The sequence below is a fragment of the Populus euphratica genome, unplaced genomic scaffold, assembly GCF_000495115.2.
Source record: "Populus euphratica unplaced genomic scaffold, PopEup_1.0 scaffold11.1, whole genome shotgun sequence".
Classification (NCBI taxonomy): domain Eukaryota; kingdom Viridiplantae; phylum Streptophyta; class Magnoliopsida; order Malpighiales; family Salicaceae; genus Populus; species Populus euphratica.
Window position 1 is genome coordinate 325,666 of NW_011499878.1, and position 15,619 is coordinate 341,284.

The 15,619-nt window shown below is 32.5% G+C and overlaps 4 protein-coding genes across 4 annotated transcripts; 3 read left to right on the plus strand and 1 right to left on the minus strand.

The window, feature by feature from the left end:
• Positions 1-3,517: 3,517 nt before the first annotated feature.
• LOC105128704 (2'-deoxymugineic-acid 2'-dioxygenase-like) lies at positions 3,518-5,421 on the plus strand. Its single transcript, XM_011030491.1, has 4 exons — positions 3,518-4,016; positions 4,109-4,362; positions 4,494-4,812; positions 4,907-5,421. The coding sequence occupies exons 1-4, from the start codon at positions 3,813-3,815 to the stop codon at positions 5,153-5,155; spliced, it is 1,026 nt and encodes a 341-aa protein (XP_011028793.1). The 5' UTR covers positions 3,518-3,812; the 3' UTR covers positions 5,156-5,421.
• Positions 5,422-6,155: 734 nt separating this feature from the next.
• LOC105128917 (dehydrodolichyl diphosphate synthase 8-like) lies at positions 6,156-6,919 on the plus strand. Its single transcript, XM_011030773.1, has 2 exons — positions 6,156-6,292; positions 6,574-6,919. The coding sequence occupies exons 1-2, from the start codon at positions 6,156-6,158 to the stop codon at positions 6,917-6,919; spliced, it is 483 nt and encodes a 160-aa protein (XP_011029075.1).
• A 3,399-nt stretch (positions 6,920-10,318) lies between these two features.
• LOC105128918 (ethylene-responsive transcription factor ERF096-like) lies at positions 10,319-10,792 on the plus strand. Its single transcript, XM_011030775.1, has one exon. It carries the CDS (start codon positions 10,334-10,336, stop codon positions 10,790-10,792), a length of 459 nt encoding a protein of 152 aa, XP_011029077.1. The 5' UTR covers positions 10,319-10,333.
• Positions 10,793-13,884: 3,092 nt separating this feature from the next.
• LOC105128706 (ethylene-responsive transcription factor ERF098-like) lies at positions 13,885-14,521 on the minus strand. Its single transcript, XM_011030492.1, has one exon. It carries the CDS (start codon positions 14,470-14,472, stop codon positions 14,044-14,046), a length of 429 nt encoding a protein of 142 aa, XP_011028794.1. The 5' UTR covers positions 14,473-14,521; the 3' UTR covers positions 13,885-14,043.
• Positions 14,522-15,619: the final 1,098 nt, after the last annotated feature.

Sequence of the window (15,619 nt, forward strand, 5' to 3'; positions counted from 1 at the left end):
TTGAATATTGAATTTTCAGCTTCACCCTAGTTAGCCAGTCTAATTTAATATATTTGATATTTAATTGTTAATTGTCAACAAAATGACCAGGAAAAATGGGATTGAACATGGCTTTATGTGTTTGATAACGTAGTAGAGGATGTTTTATAAAAAAAATTTTGAATTGAAAATATATTAAAATATTATTTTTTATATTAATATATTAAAATGATTAAAAAAATCTAAATATATCAATTTAAGATTTTTTTTAAAATAATTTAAAGAACAGCTGTGACCAATTTTTTTTGTTTTACATTGTCTAACAGCTAGGTGTGGCCCATTGCTATCTTTACTTACCTCTTCTTTGTATGGGCCGTGTCCATGTTCTTTGGGCTTTGACCAGTTCGCGTTTATTGTTTAATACATCAACACCTCCGGAACAGAAGACAATTTTGCTAATTAGTTCAACAAAATAATTTGTAAGTTCTGCCAAAACTTAAAAGTAGTCCTTGAGGTTTATGGCAGGCTAAAATTTCGTCCCTTCATAGATACACTGTTTTTCTCACTTGATAATATTATGTATAAATCTAAAAGGTGTGGGTTTTTCATGTGTATATATTTCTCTTATTTTTTTAATTTGCTCCTCAAACTTCTTTTTTTAGCAATGTAGTTCTAATTGAAAACTAATTGATTTTGATTTCTTATGGAAGGGTGGGATTGAAAGAAGAAGGATTGAAATGAAAAAGGAGCTAAACATGGGTGACGTGCTATAAGTTTTGAAAATTTTTTTTCTTGATTTATCAATTTTTTTATTTTTTGTATGGATGAATTTTATTTTTAAAAATAAAACAATCTTATTTTTAGATAATATTTTTAATATGTACAGTCTTACATGATATTGTTTTTTTCCTTTTATTTTTTTCAATCAATTTAATTTGTGTCTTTATTTGTATTATCATTTACTTAAATAAAAAATATTTTAATAAAAAAATTTAGCAAACATGATTGGGTAAATATCCCGTCTTTTGATATTAAATATCTTGATTTGCATCTATCTCTTGATTTTTCAAGTTTTATTTTTAAATATCATTAATAATTATTTATTTATTTATTTAGTTATTTATTAGCACACATGATTCTTGATTTATTTGATTATATGTATTCATTAAAAAATTTATTTGAACTGAAATTTTTTAGACTATAAAAACATGTTAAAAAAACATATGTATATATAAATTTTTTTTTATGAAAAAATAAAAATATATGATTCATGTCACATAACTAATGTTTACAATACCGTATAGGATTTAAGCAAGGGGGAGCCAGGGGAGGCATATAAGGCCAGGACTGCAAAAATTAAATGAATAAATAAATAAATAAATTTTTTTTAGCTCCTGAAACAATTTAAGATTTTAGGGTTAAAAGTAGTAAGACTTAAGTTTTCCCCTTCCCTAAAAAAATCTTTTCCTAATCCTGGCTCCCTTAAACAAATTTCCCTGCTCCGCACCTAGTTTTAAAAGCTTACAGACTAAATTCTAATTTTACTCTGGAATGGAAAAGGCAAACCCATCTCCATTAGTGATGTCCAAGGGATTAACCTCTTAAACATGTATGTGATTGCGGGCTAATATTACGGCTATGTAATCCTTGCAAACATTTTGAATCTTTTATTACTACTATTTTTATTATTAGAAATTCGATGAGCTTGAAGTGAGTCATTTTTCTTGTTATATTTATTAAAAAATAATATAAATTATATTTTATAATCTTATTTAAAAATTTAAATTTATAAATTAAAGTGATTTTCTAATATGGTATTAAAGTTTTAGTAACCAAACGATTATAAGTTTAAATCTTACTATTTTTATTTTTTTTCAATTAAAATCTAATTAATAGTGCAATATAATATAGATTTGTAAAAATTTTAAATTTAAAAAATATTTACTCGAGAGAGTATATTAAAAAATAATATAAATCATACATTAATATTTCATCCAAAATCGTTAATTTTTAAATTGAGAAATTTCTTTGATAATATTATTATAATTAAGGAAATTAACATTAATTATTTTATTAAAAATAGTTGGTGGTTATATTATCCTTACATTGTGTTATATATTTATGTAACCATCACCGATCTTTGAAGAAAAAAAAACTAAAATAATTAATTTGTAAAACACGTGCTGAAGTATTTTGTTTGTCAAGAACTTGAATATATACGCTTTATCTCTTACATTAAGAAAGTCATTTCAATTAAATAGTTAGGTATTATATGTACAATACAAAATCCATTAAAATTTTTAATTTCAGAACTGTACTTGTTTCGTTCTTATAAGATCATGTAATGGTCAATTGATAAAATCCTGGAGATGGAGCTGTTATATTGCCTTGACCAAATTGTTCATGGGACTAAAATCATAAATTTTATAAGTTCAAGGGTTGATTGCTTTTGACCAAATATTCAAAAGGCTAGGATCAATGATGACGTGGAACGTCTAACTGAAGAATTCATGGATCAATTTGATAAATAAAAATCCAAGAAATAACTTTAGAAGGTAAATATATATCTTTGCTTCATACATATATTCTAGTTTATTTTTTAATTATGTATTATAGAGTTTTTTTTTAATTTTATTTTTTACATAAAAAGTTGTAACAATCTTTTAACAAGTGAAAAAAAAAATTAAATATTTTAAGAGTCTTTAAATATAAAATGTTTTTGATATTTATAAATTTTAACCCGTAACAAATCTCTTTATTATTTGTTTACGGCTGCATCAGTCAAGGCCAAACCCGGTCAAATATCTTATAATCTTATTTGGGAAACTAATTAATATTTTTCCCAGTTCCTTTTTAGTATAGTTTATTCCGCAATTGCTCTTGTTCTTGACAACGCTGTAACACTTGGATTGTGTTTATTTGTGAAACATTTTCAGAAAAAAAAAATTGTAGGAAAAAGAAAACATGTTTGCTAATTGAAAAATAAAATTAATTTTTTTCGAAAACACAAGTTTTCTAACTCTTTATTTTTTCAGAAAATTGAAAAATATGAAATTAGTTGTTTTTCACATTCCCCGTTATAAAAATAGGAGTCCTAGTTGGTTGATTTAATGCTTTATGATCATTATTTTTTATATTTTCAAGTTAAGCCAAACAATGTACTTATTCACTATTTTGAGAAATTATATGTAATAAACATTTTTTCTTTATTCTTCATAGAAAAATCTCTTTAAGAATAGAAAAATTAATGATGAAAATTAAATATTATTTTCTGAAAGTAAACACAACCTTATTTGCGTCAATGTTAGCTATATATGAAGTATAATTTTCTTAAAGATGCTTTAAAGGAAGAGCTTGGAAAATAAATAATATTTAGTGAAAAGGGCGGGTGCAGAGTCAACTGGTAACCCTTTCTTCTTCTGCAATCCATTTTTGTCATCAACTATTGCAATTTCGAAAGCGCCAATTATATACATAAAGCTTTGGAAAGGAATATATAAACATATAATGAAGGCTATTAGGAATATGAAATCAAACTAACACATAGCATTCTTTCCAAGATATCATTAAAAAACACAACATTTTGGAATTTATGTTCGTCCTATCATTGATTAGCCGGTTCCTGGGATGATCAGACAGGATCCTCGGTAATATTCCTGTTGTTTCTCTTCAAGTTTCTTGCAAGGTTCCAACTACAAGTCCATTTCATAATACATTCAAGTTGTATTCAACTAGCTAGATATTATTATATACAAATCACATTTGCTTCGGGGATTGAAAATCTAGTACAGCAAATAGTTTTTTCTTAGCACAGGAATTTTCAATTCCAAGTTATGGAGAAGCTTCTCTCAAGCCGCAGTAACCTTCAATCCTTGCCTAAGAAGTACATTTTCCCAGAAAAAATCCGACCAGGGAAGGTAGCTATTGCCTTATGCGAGTCCATTCCAGTAATAGATCTCGGTGATATAGCAGGTCAAAACCGAGCCAATATTACCCAGGAAATTTTGAAGGCAAGCCAGGAGTTCGGTTTTTTCCAGGTCAGCAATTTATTAAGTAATACTCTTATTCAATTTTATGTAAAATATCATGAAGTAATAATGATGAATGTTATATTCTCACTGTAAAACAGGTGATTAACCATGGAGTTTCTAAGGAATTGATGAATGATACGATGACTGTCTTCAATGAAGTCTTTGAGATGCCCACAGAGGATCTGGCAGGCATCTATTCTGAAGACCCAGATAGAAGCTGCAGACTTTTCACAAGTAGTAACTCTTATGCAAATGAAGATGTTCACAACTGGCGTGACTTTCTGAGACACCCATGTCATCCTGATCTAGATGCATGCATTCAACAATGGCCCGAGAAGCCAACCAGATATCGGTAAAACGTTATGCCTGCTGACTGCTATGTTGTATCACCTGTCAAATTTCAGTCTCCCTAAAACAATTACCGAAGCAGACATAAGTTTAAGTTTAACCTTTCCTAATGTTTATGTCTCCATAATTTCACAGACAGGTTGTTGGGAATTACTCGACTGAAGTGATGAAATTAGCCTCAGGGATATTGGAGCTGATCAGTGAAGGTTTAGGATTAGAGTCTGGGTATTTTGGGGGTACACTAAGTGAAAACTCGTTGTTGTCAGTCAATCGTTACCCTCCATGCCCAGATCCAAGTTTAACACTGGGATTACCGAAACATTGTGATCCTAATCTCATAACCATTTTACTCCAAGGTGATGTGTGTGGGCTTCAAGTATTCAAGGATGGTGAATGGATTGGTGTTGGGCCTGTTCCCAATGCATTTGTGATTAACATTGGGTACCAGTTACAGGTATACTTCTTATATCCTTGTCATCGCTACTGTAAAGTTCTTGAAATGTTTGAGTATAATTAAGCTGAAGAATGCTGGTTAATTCCTGTCATAGATTATCAGTAACAACAAGGTAAAAGGTGCCGAACATCGAGCAGTGACAAATTCAAAGGATGCTAGGACAAGTGCTGCCTTCTTTGTCAGTCCTAGTCGTGACAGCATTGTCGAACCTGCCAGAGAACTTATTAAAGCGGGCAATCGCCCACTATATAGAGCCTTTGAGTTCAGAGAGTTTTTTTCCAACTACATGAATGAGAAAGGCAACAGTGAAGTTGTACTGGAGCCTTTCAAGTTGCAAGCATAACCAGTGATTGATGCAACAAGGCAATCGTACAGATTGGTATGTCAACTATTGGGAATCTCAATAAACCAATCTCAAGTTTGTATCATGTCAAATGTATCATAATGTATGAAGTTTGAGTGTACCTAAACGTTGTGAGAAAGCAGAATGCGATAACTTCTTGTATGAAATGGGTTGAACTGTGATTCAACATCTGAAATAATGGTAAGCTACTGTCTGATATTTTTGGGTTTGAATTTAGTTCTATTGAGTTTGAATTTTGATTTTGATATCATAACGTGATTTAAAATTTTGATAAACATTCATCCGGGATTGAACCGGATTTTTTGTGCCTCGAGACCAATAAAAGAGGGAAGCTCTAATTTATCTTCTTCTTATCAAAACACATTTTTCCAATAACATATGAATTATTCAGGTCAATAGATTTTGATTTCACAGAGCATGGGATGCACACTGCTTCATATCCCCGGAGCATTTAAACATGTGCTGACACTGTTTGTTTTTACCTCATTACTATTTTGATTGCTTCTATAGAACAAATTCAAATGCTATTTGCAATTGGTGTTTTTGATATTATTGTTAAACTTGATTCAGTCTTGTGGGTTTACTCAGAGCTTGACCTCCACTGAGTTTTTAGTTGAACTAGATAAGTGATTAATCTGATGAAATTCAGTTGACTTGATCATGTTTTTATTGACTCAATTGTCGCAGCAAAACCTAATCTAAACCTGACAAGATCGACACCAGATTATTTTTTTTATATAAAAAGAGAGAGAACAAAATGATATGGTTTTAATAAAAATATTGACATGTGACCTATGGTTTTACCCAATGGACCATGAGTCAACCCAATGGTCTAGTGAGCCGTTTTCCATGTCAATCCCAATTCCAGCCTGAGAACACCAGACAAACACAAGCATACTAGTAGTTCCATACAACCAGTTCATCCTGGGTTTCTTCATGAAAACTGGCACATTATGGTTAAAATTCTAGAGATTTTGGGATGAAGAACGTTAGTAAAGATAAAGCAATTGAGATCTTGGGCAAGTTGGTTAGTTTCCTGAGGGAAAGTATGATTCATATCATTTCTGTAGGCCCTATGCCAAATCACATTGCATTTATCATGGATGGGAACCGGAGGTTTGCCTGGAAACATAATTTAGCAGAAGCAGCTGGCTACTAGTTTGGTTTATTGGCTCTCATTTCCTGTGTCAAATATTGCTATGAGTTAGGAATAAGATGTGCAACATTCTATGCCTTCAGCATCGATAATTTCGAACGACGTCCTGATGGGATTCAACCTTTGATGGATTCATTTCTAGAACACGTTGAAGGATTGATGAAGGAAGATAGCATTGTCAGTCGCTATGGAATGAGAGCCTACTTCCAAGGGACCATAAACTCTTGAGTGAACCTTTTAGATTGGCAGCGGAAAATGCCATGCTGGCCACTGCTCACAACTCCAAGCTATTCTTGACCGTCTGTATTGCCTGCACTTCCACCGATGTGATTGTACATGCTGTTCAAGAATCTTGCAGAGAAAAAGGGGGTGGAATTATTGTACTGAATGAAAGTGGAGAACCTGAGGAAAATGAGAAGAATGACGGAGAGAGCTTCGTAGAAGTTACTGATGTTGACAAGAACATGTACATGGCAACTGCACCTGAACCTGATATCCTAATCCGTACCTCTGGTGATACTCGATTGAGCTACTTTCTTCTTGGCAGACTACATGCACTTGTATTTTCCTTCTGCCTTTTGGCCTGAGATTGGTTTCCGACATCTTCCCTGGACAATCCTCAACTTTCAAAGGCACCATCAATATTTGAACTAGAGAAAGAAAGAAATGTAATTTATATAAATCAAGTTGGAGAATCGTTTTATACCTTTTGCCAAAAGATGTCATTGTTTTAGTTGATAACAACTTCTTGAAAACTTTATCCTTGGGTTTGGGGCAAGAATTGTTTTTTCGGAGGACTAATGAATATATTGAGATCAAGCTGTAATTATTCAAACATTTCGAAGTTGGATCTAAAAATTATCTATTAAGGATTAATTTGCAAGTTTTCTATTATAGAGACCATTACATTACGAGGTTAGATATTTTTTAAAACCATCATTAAAATTAATGAGTTATTTGGAAATTTAAATGAGCAGAATTCCACTTGTATTTTTATTAATTGACTGGCAATTTATATATTTAGAGTTTCATTTTTTTAAATCAAAATAAATATAAATATGGTTAAATTTAAGTAACATGACAGTCCATTCTAAGATTTTTTAAAAAAGTTTATCTTAAAAATAATATCATTAAAAAAACAAAACAATTAAGACAACGTGACCACACAACTCTGGAGAAAACTACGTCCGAGAAATATGATATTAACACACCTACAACTGGGCTATTTTGGTCAAATAATGTGCGGGCTTGACCGAATCAGTACGTCCCTAATAATGAATATGGGGAGGGTTATAAGGGCCGGTTTGGGGATTTCGTATTTAGGACACCGAAACTGAGCAAATGCCGATTTTTACAAGAAAATCTAACTTTTCGGTGATACTTCGATCCTTCCTCCTGGAGCTTTCTTGGTGGCCCGTTATGTGAGATTATAGCACTGAAGCTCCACCATATTAGTCTTATTAAGCCTATCACCGCCACCCCTCCATGCAAGACAAAAGAGCTTTGATGGTGGTGTTATTAAAAGCGAAACCAGTGACATCTTGTCCGGACCACCAATCCACCGTTAATTAATATATTCCACTGAGAGATGATGTTTAAATATTATCAAAACACTGGATTGGCTGCAACTTGATCATTAACGTGCATTTAAACCTTAATTAATTAATTAGTTAATTAAACATAAAGTCGCCGTCCCATCTAATTTATTTAGCTACTCTAACTTGCAGGTGGCAACAACTTTTACAGGTACTATACACCATTGAATTTGAGATTAAGTCCAACAAATTTGAAAGGTATATAAAATTCATGAAATTCCTTTCTCCTTGCCCCTGTTCCGATTGTCAGCCTAGATAGACTACCATCGCCACCATGATTAAAATAATCCTATTTTTCTTATCATTTCTATATTATTTATTACTATCATCACGGGCTAGCAGGAGACATTACACATGCGTTTTCTTTTGTTTTCAAGTTAACATTAAGGTTTTTTTTTTAAATTAGCACATTTTTTTTATTGTTACAGTAGCACAATTTGATGGTGAAAATTATAATATTTTAAAAGGTCAGTTGCTGAGGAATGCAATATTTTAAATAAATAGTTAAAATGAATTGACACAAATTCTTAAAAAACGAGTAAAAAAATAATAAATAATAAATGAGACATGTCACCTTTTCACGTAGCCCTCTTTAATTACTATTGATTATATTTTTTAATGAAAATAAATTTATCCTGTTAAGATTTTTTAAAAAAATATTAGATATATTATTATCAAAGCTTTATTGTACATTTAAAATATTATTATTTTTTATATATCTTTTCTCTTTGTTAAAGATTTATATAGACTATTTTAACCATTTGTTTTAAAATACCGCTTCCAATTACAACTTCTTAAAAAAATTACAGTTTCACCTTAAATTTTTATTAAACTGTACTTAAAAAAAATAAATTGAATGAGTGATAGTTTGTCAAGAAAAAGAGCTCCGAAATTCTTTAAAAAGTAAAAAACACCCAACCTCTTCTATCATAGTAATAAACAAGATGGATGACTGCCCGTACGCTTTCAGAGAGCTTTCGATGCAAGAATTGTTAAGGGAAACTATGTTGGCATGTTTATTTATATGTTTTAAAAGTATTTTAAAAGAAATTAATCTTTTTTATTTTTTATTTTAATTTAATATTTTTTAAATTATTTTGATGTGTTGATTTTAAAAATTATTTTTAAAATAACTGTAATTTAAAAAAACCCTACAGTAAAAAGCGTTTTAGAAAATAAATCATATGTCATTGGATTCTCATAAAGGGGGTTAAAACTTGAAACAATGCTTAATTTCTTTTTAATGGTGCTTCTGATCTCGGAATGAACGAGCCGAGTGCTACAGCCATCCATGTGACAAATTAAACCCAATAATTCTTCAGTAATCTCCATGTAGACAAGTAAATCAAGGAGTCATTATCTGTAGAAAGTGCTAAATCCTCATCGTAACTCATTCGGAACTAAATGGTGGCTTTGGGACATGCATCCAGGCACCGCCACCATCAAAACACAATAAAAAAACGTGCGAAGCAAAGCCAAGAAGTATCTCTAGTTAATTGATTTCATGGATCATGGTGACTGTCATGTGACTAAAGCAATTGATCGATGCGTCACTATGATGCCCAAATCAATATGCAATCAGAGTCCAAATGACCTCATGATCACCTCATGAAGATGACGCCATAGTGTTAAGCTAAGCCATCTCATGTCATCTCTGAAATCGCATCCTCCCACGTCCAATTTTAATAATCTTCCTTCTTTAAACCCTGAATCCAGTCCATGCCATGGGGATCTTATTTTACGCAATGCCAGCCCCAAGAAGGAAACTTAAGCACCCTCCTCGCTCATTTTCAACATAAGCATGACGAATCCGGTTAACGCAATCACATATGACCTCACTGCAATTAACTTTCCTGGTTTGAATTGTAGCCCAATGAGAAATAAGTCAAATTTAACTCCTTTTATTTTATTTTATAGAATTATTGTTTTTTCTATCCCTGAAATACTCAGAAAGCAGAATCTGTTTTATGCTATCTTATTCTAGTCTCACCGATTTAGACAATTGATTAAGAAACAACGATAAATTAGCTCTCGGGAGAGGGTAAAAACACCTGAATAAGCTGAGAGACCAATGGATTGAACAAAATCTACTTGAGTTGACCCGCAAACCTCATTTATAAATAGGAGATCTTGACACATAGATACGTCAAGAGTGAAAGAAGGAGGAGGGGTCCTCTCATCTGATCAGCTCAAGCCATCACCAGTTTCATCACCCAAATACGTTTCACTGACAAAATCTATCTCCATCATAGGCATCTTTAGCAGTTGAAAAAGTTCACATCCATGGCTTATTATTAATAATCCTATTATTAATTTGTTCTGGTGAAGCGCATTTTCCACGCCATATAAATGCTAGGAGTTTAAGCCAATTAGCACTTGCAAATTCACTCAACTATCTAGACAACGATGGACCATCCTAATATAGGAAAGGTCAACCAGAAAGGAGAAGAAATAAGATACAGAGGCGTCAGGAGGCGGCCATGGGGGAAATTTGCAGCGGAGATACGTGACTCGACAAGGCATGGAGCAAGGTTATGGCTAGGGACTTTTAACACAGCAGAAGAGGCTGCAAGGGCTTATGATGGAGCTGCATATTCAATGAGGGGTCCTTTAGCAATCCTTAACTTCCCTGGGGAATATCCTAAAACCAAGGTTGATTCTGATATAACTTCATCTTCCATTTCGTCTTCACCATTGTCATCATCATCGTCATCATCCTGTGCTTCATCTTCCTCAATGTCACAGAACGCAGAAAGAAGTGGGATTGGACAAGGAAAAGAAGTATTTGAGATTGAGTACTTGGATGATAAGTTATTGGAGGATCTTCTTGATTTCGAGGAAGAAAATAGCAAGAAATCAGAGTGAATCTTGCTTTCGAATCACAAATGAATCTTCGTGTGAAGGGAAAGGACTGCTTTTCCCGCCTCTAGAAATTAAAAGAAGCTTTTATTTTGTGCCCCCCCCGACCAGACAAAAACTGGCTGCTCCTATGTAATTTCAGTATCTATTACAAGTAAGATTAATAATCAGAATATGGTAATTCCAATTCCTCTTTATTTTTTTTCTTTACTTTGGCAAACATCAAATGCATCCGCAATATGTCAAGGCAGCATCGATTTTACTCCTAAACTATTTTTTTATATCAATTCCATCCTTAAACTATATAGATTTCATACAGATGAAATGCTTTAAAAACGGATTAAGAATTCTTAAGAGTTCGATGGTAAAATTGATATTAAAGATTGTTTGGGGTCTAAGAAGAACAAAACTAGCAAATCTCTTGGCACTCCTAAGATGGAGGGCCAGCCACCCAAATTATCGTTGCGCGTTGAAGTCCAAGAAAGCTCGTAGCTAACTAAAATAATCCTGAAGGAATATGCCACCATCGTCACCATGCTCTCTCATCACTAGCTAGCAGGAGGCTACGATTATAAAATAGAATACGTGGTCCTCTAGCCATCAATGTGTCAAATCCTAATAAAACTTGACATTACACGATTTTATATATATACATATATATAATTCCAATACGTTTGGGCCAGACCCAAATGGCTGAAAGCATCGGTGTCCATGCCCTTTGCATAGTCTATTTTGTCCTGATTTTTTCTATAAATTTTCAAACTGTACAAACTTTTTCCATTCTCAAACTAACATGTCATTCAATCATATGCATAAAATATTCTCAAGCTACTTCTATTTAGTAGTCGATATCATGATCAATTAAAACATTGTTTTAGCCGTGAGATTTCTTTATGGATAAATTACATAAAGTTAGAACTAACCATTATACTTACAAAAACAGGTTCTACTAGAGGTGTCACTCTACCTTAAGAAGCTATGGCTCTTCCATGGATAAGTCAGGGTGAGGTATTTTTACTCCCAACGATACAAATAAAAAGAGTTAACTTAGTTATTAAAGGATGCTCCAAATAACCATGGAACTTTGTTTTAAAGATCATGGCACGCCAAGAACAGGCTAAATCCATCATCAACCGTGAAAAAGCCCAGTAAATTCATTGAAGTTTTTCTCATCAAACTATATCCCTTGGTACACCCATTCATGAAAAAAAAACAAAAACAAAACCAAATTACTTAATTATCCATCCAAAACCAACAGCCAGCCAAAAACTCACAAGTGCATGTTCTTATTAGAAGCCTGAGACACTACAGACCAGAAAAAGCTTAAGAATTGGTTACTGTCAAGTTACATAAGCAATAGAAGGTGAAAACATATTGTATTAAGACGTGCCCCTAAAAAAATCAAAACACAAGCATTGGACAGCGTAATTATGATTGAAAAATGTAAGCAACATGACCTCACCATGAAACATAAGCATCTAGCCTCCCCTTTGATGCGGTCCTGTCGTTTAAAGAACCGAGTCCACCTTCAACCTTGTCGCCAAACGTAATCACAGGACGTCATTACCAGCAACAACAATAACAAAGCTAAGCTTCAGTTTCAAATAAGATCATCCTTTGGCGTCATTCCAAGATCATAGCAATTTAGGATTCTTTTTAAACGCTAGCAATTTTAATTTAGGGTGGGTACTCTAATAAAGTAATGTAACCAAAACCCTAAAGAGAAACACTTTGGTTTGAAGGGTGGGACTAAAAACCTGTTAATCATAGCTCAAATCTCTCATCACATTAATGTTCAAGCATGGCATGTCAAGGGTTTTTTATAAAAACAATTTTTAACTTGATAGGATTATAGGATTTTTTAAAAAAACATAAAGTGTAAATGTAAAAACAACTAAATTATTGGATAATTTGAGTAATTTTTCATTTTTTATATATAAAATAATAATCTCATAAAGAGTGGAAGATATGATTTTTTTTTTGTAAGTTCGGCTGTTTTTAATTTGTTGGTTGGTGTAGTGGTAATGTTAAAATTGAATTGTGGTTGATTTTTACTTGTTTAATTGATTTCATGTTAAAATTTTAATTGGCAAGATGGTTTTTGGAATAAAAACCACTAGATTTGTGATAGAACATAATTCGCTGGCAAGAAAAGGATGAAGAGCTTTAGTTATTAATAGATACAAAACTACATGTACGAATAAGTTATTTTTCATACTAGAAGGGACCAATCTATTCATTTTAATAAATTATAAGGACTAATTTATACTGAACTTTAAAAAAGTAATTAAAGTAAAGTAGCTAATCATGAAATAAGTCCTTGTAGTTTGTTCCAACTAGGTAATTAGTACATGAAGTATAAAAAATTAATTAAATAATCTCTCGACCAACATTGATCACCCTTAATTTAGTAGTTCTCTTGTTCTGAAAATAAAAAAACATACATGAAGTACGTGTGGAGAGTGATTAGACTCCAATCATAATTTGAAACCTCAAAAACAAAAACATGTAAACCGATGAAGTGTAAAAATATTAATTCATATGCTAGAGATAGCTAATTAAGAAAATAGAAACTTCAAGGATGTGATTCAATCAAAACCTCGAAGTAAAATTAAGTATACTGAAAAAATAAAATTAAGAAGCTCCTTTTCATCGTTATGATATCTGTTTATGAATAATTTTTTATGTAATATCAGCATTGTACATTATAATTGCTTTTATGAATTATTTTAAGATTAGAAATTAAATCTTGTTGTTTTATTTCTTAATCCACTTCAAAAAAAAAAAAGGGTTAAAAGTCAAAGCGGAGGTTTTGAATGGATCACTGTTCATTTGTCAAGTGTAAAATAATCTTTATTATTTTCTTAAATACTCATTTAATATAAAAAAGCATAAGTTATGTTTTGTGTCGATGGATAGGTTAAACCCGTATGAGATTAATACTCTAATATTTAAAAAAAAAAAGTTGAAAAAAGTGCTTAATACAGTGGCCATCCACATGTAATTCATCATATTAAATCAAACTAACATTTCTACGATCAAATCAAAAAAGAAAGAAAGGAAAGAATTTGATAATTAAACAATGTTCTCCCCTACTTTCCTCATTTCAATCCATTCTTTTTGTTCTTCTTCCGGGCTGTAATGTTATTAAACAGACAAATAAATAATGGGAATTTGGTTATTTCCATTTTGGATTCACACAAATGGACAAAATTAAAGAATTGCATTGAGATTTTACGTATTCATCATCAATGGGTCTAAAGCTGCCTGCTGTGATCATGTGTTTCCAGCAGCTCCTCCAACAATTTGTTATCCAAATACTCAAACTCTATAACTTCTTGTCCATTAGTCGAGGAAACTTCATTGCCATAACTCAAAGGATTCTCGGTGGAGAATGAAGAAGAAGAAGCAAATGACATGGTAGAGTTTGTTTCCTGATGTTGGTATTCGTTCGGAAAGTTGAGGATGGCTAAATGACCCCGGAAGGCAAAGGCAGCTCGGTCATAGGCCCGGGCCGCCTCCTCTGCTGTGTCAAATGTTCCAAGCCAACGACGTGTTCCATTCCTTGTCGGATCACGTATCTCAGCAGCAAACTTACCCCATGGTCGCCTGCGAATTCCCCTATACGCATTCTCTCTTTTTTTCTCTTGCTTCTTTGTGTTCTTCTCCCCTTGGTATGTTTCCATTTTGTGTTTGAAGTGAAAAGGAGCCCTATTATAAACTATACAGGCCTGGTTTGAGTTCAAACCTGGTGGCTATATGTGCATTCAGGTTTATTCTTGTATATATATTGCATGTCTTGAATTCGATGGTCGGGAAGGCTCTGTTTTGACGGCTGGAATTTGTACTTGCCAGGAAAGTTCCTAGCTAGCCTATGCAGATGTTAGAAGTAGATTTGGCCTTGTCCTTTTATGCGTCTCTAAATTGCTTTTCGACCTCTAGCCACCCCATTTTATTAGCCTTTCATCTCTTATGTTCAATGGACTTGGGCAAAAGAAAATCGAATTAGATTCATAATGGTGGATTCCAAGTGTTCCTGCGGTTCAAAAAGTACTCGGTGTTTTTTATTCAACCCACTCGGCCTGCGTTGATCATGATCAGCACTTACATGCCCACAGCCTCTATAACGAGAAGTGTTTTGCTGGTGTACTTAGGAGGGGAAATAATGACAGAAAATGGTCCAATCCCCCCACGATCTTCTTGGCTAGTGGTGTTACTTTACTTGTCCATCCCAATGTGATATACTGTGATCACTTATTTAGTGTGTTTAGCGTTAGATTTTGCTGTTATAGTTTGAAAAAATAGACTTAATAAGAGAAATAAATTATAATTTTTTCATAACTAAAATTTTAAGAGAAAGTTTTTAGTAAAATTCATGTAAAATCCTAACATATGTTGATTAATAAAATATTTTCAAAACTATAATTAAAATAAAACACAATTTCAATTGCAATTCAGCAAATTATCAAACAAAATTTTTAGTTGATTTATTGGATTTGTTTCCCTTTTATATCAATATAAAATTTTATTTTTTTAAGTCTAGATTCAATTGGTCTTTTTGATAGAATAAACAATTTTACTAAGGATAAAACAACATTGGATTATGACTCGTATTTGAAAATAGATTAACAAATAAACAATGGTGATAATGGCATTTGAGGTCATTGCTATTGTGGAAGGAGGCTGAGAGGAAGATGGGAACATGGATTTCAAAATCAGCCCAAGAGTTGTGATGAATTCAACGGATGGGACCAAGCCACGTGGATCAACTTTGAGGATGTTTCTAGATTATTCCATTTCGGGTCCTGGATAGATTGGCAGAGGTGTTGCATG

Coding starts and splice junctions, on each gene's coding strand:
- LOC105128918 (XM_011030775.1), top strand. CDS start 10,334: ATGGACCATCCTAATATAGGAAAGGTCAACCAGAAAGGAGAAGAAATA.
- LOC105128706 (XM_011030492.1), bottom strand. CDS start 14,472: ATGGAAACATACCAAGGGGAGAAGAACACAAAGAAGCAAGAGAAAAAA.
- LOC105128917 (XM_011030773.1), top strand. CDS start 6,156: ATGAAGAACGTTAGTAAAGATAAAGCAATTGAGATCTTGGGCAAGTTG. Junction 6,293..6,573: donor ATCATGGATGGGAACCGGAG/GTTTGCCTGGAA, acceptor TGAACCTTTTAG/ATTGGCAGCGGAAAATGCCA.
- LOC105128704 (XM_011030491.1), top strand. CDS start 3,813: ATGGAGAAGCTTCTCTCAAGCCGCAGTAACCTTCAATCCTTGCCTAAG. Junction 4,017..4,108: donor AGGAGTTCGGTTTTTTCCAG/GTCAGCAATTTA, acceptor ACTGTAAAACAG/GTGATTAACCATGGAGTTTC. Junction 4,363..4,493: donor GAGAAGCCAACCAGATATCG/GTAAAACGTTAT, acceptor ATAATTTCACAG/ACAGGTTGTTGGGAATTACT.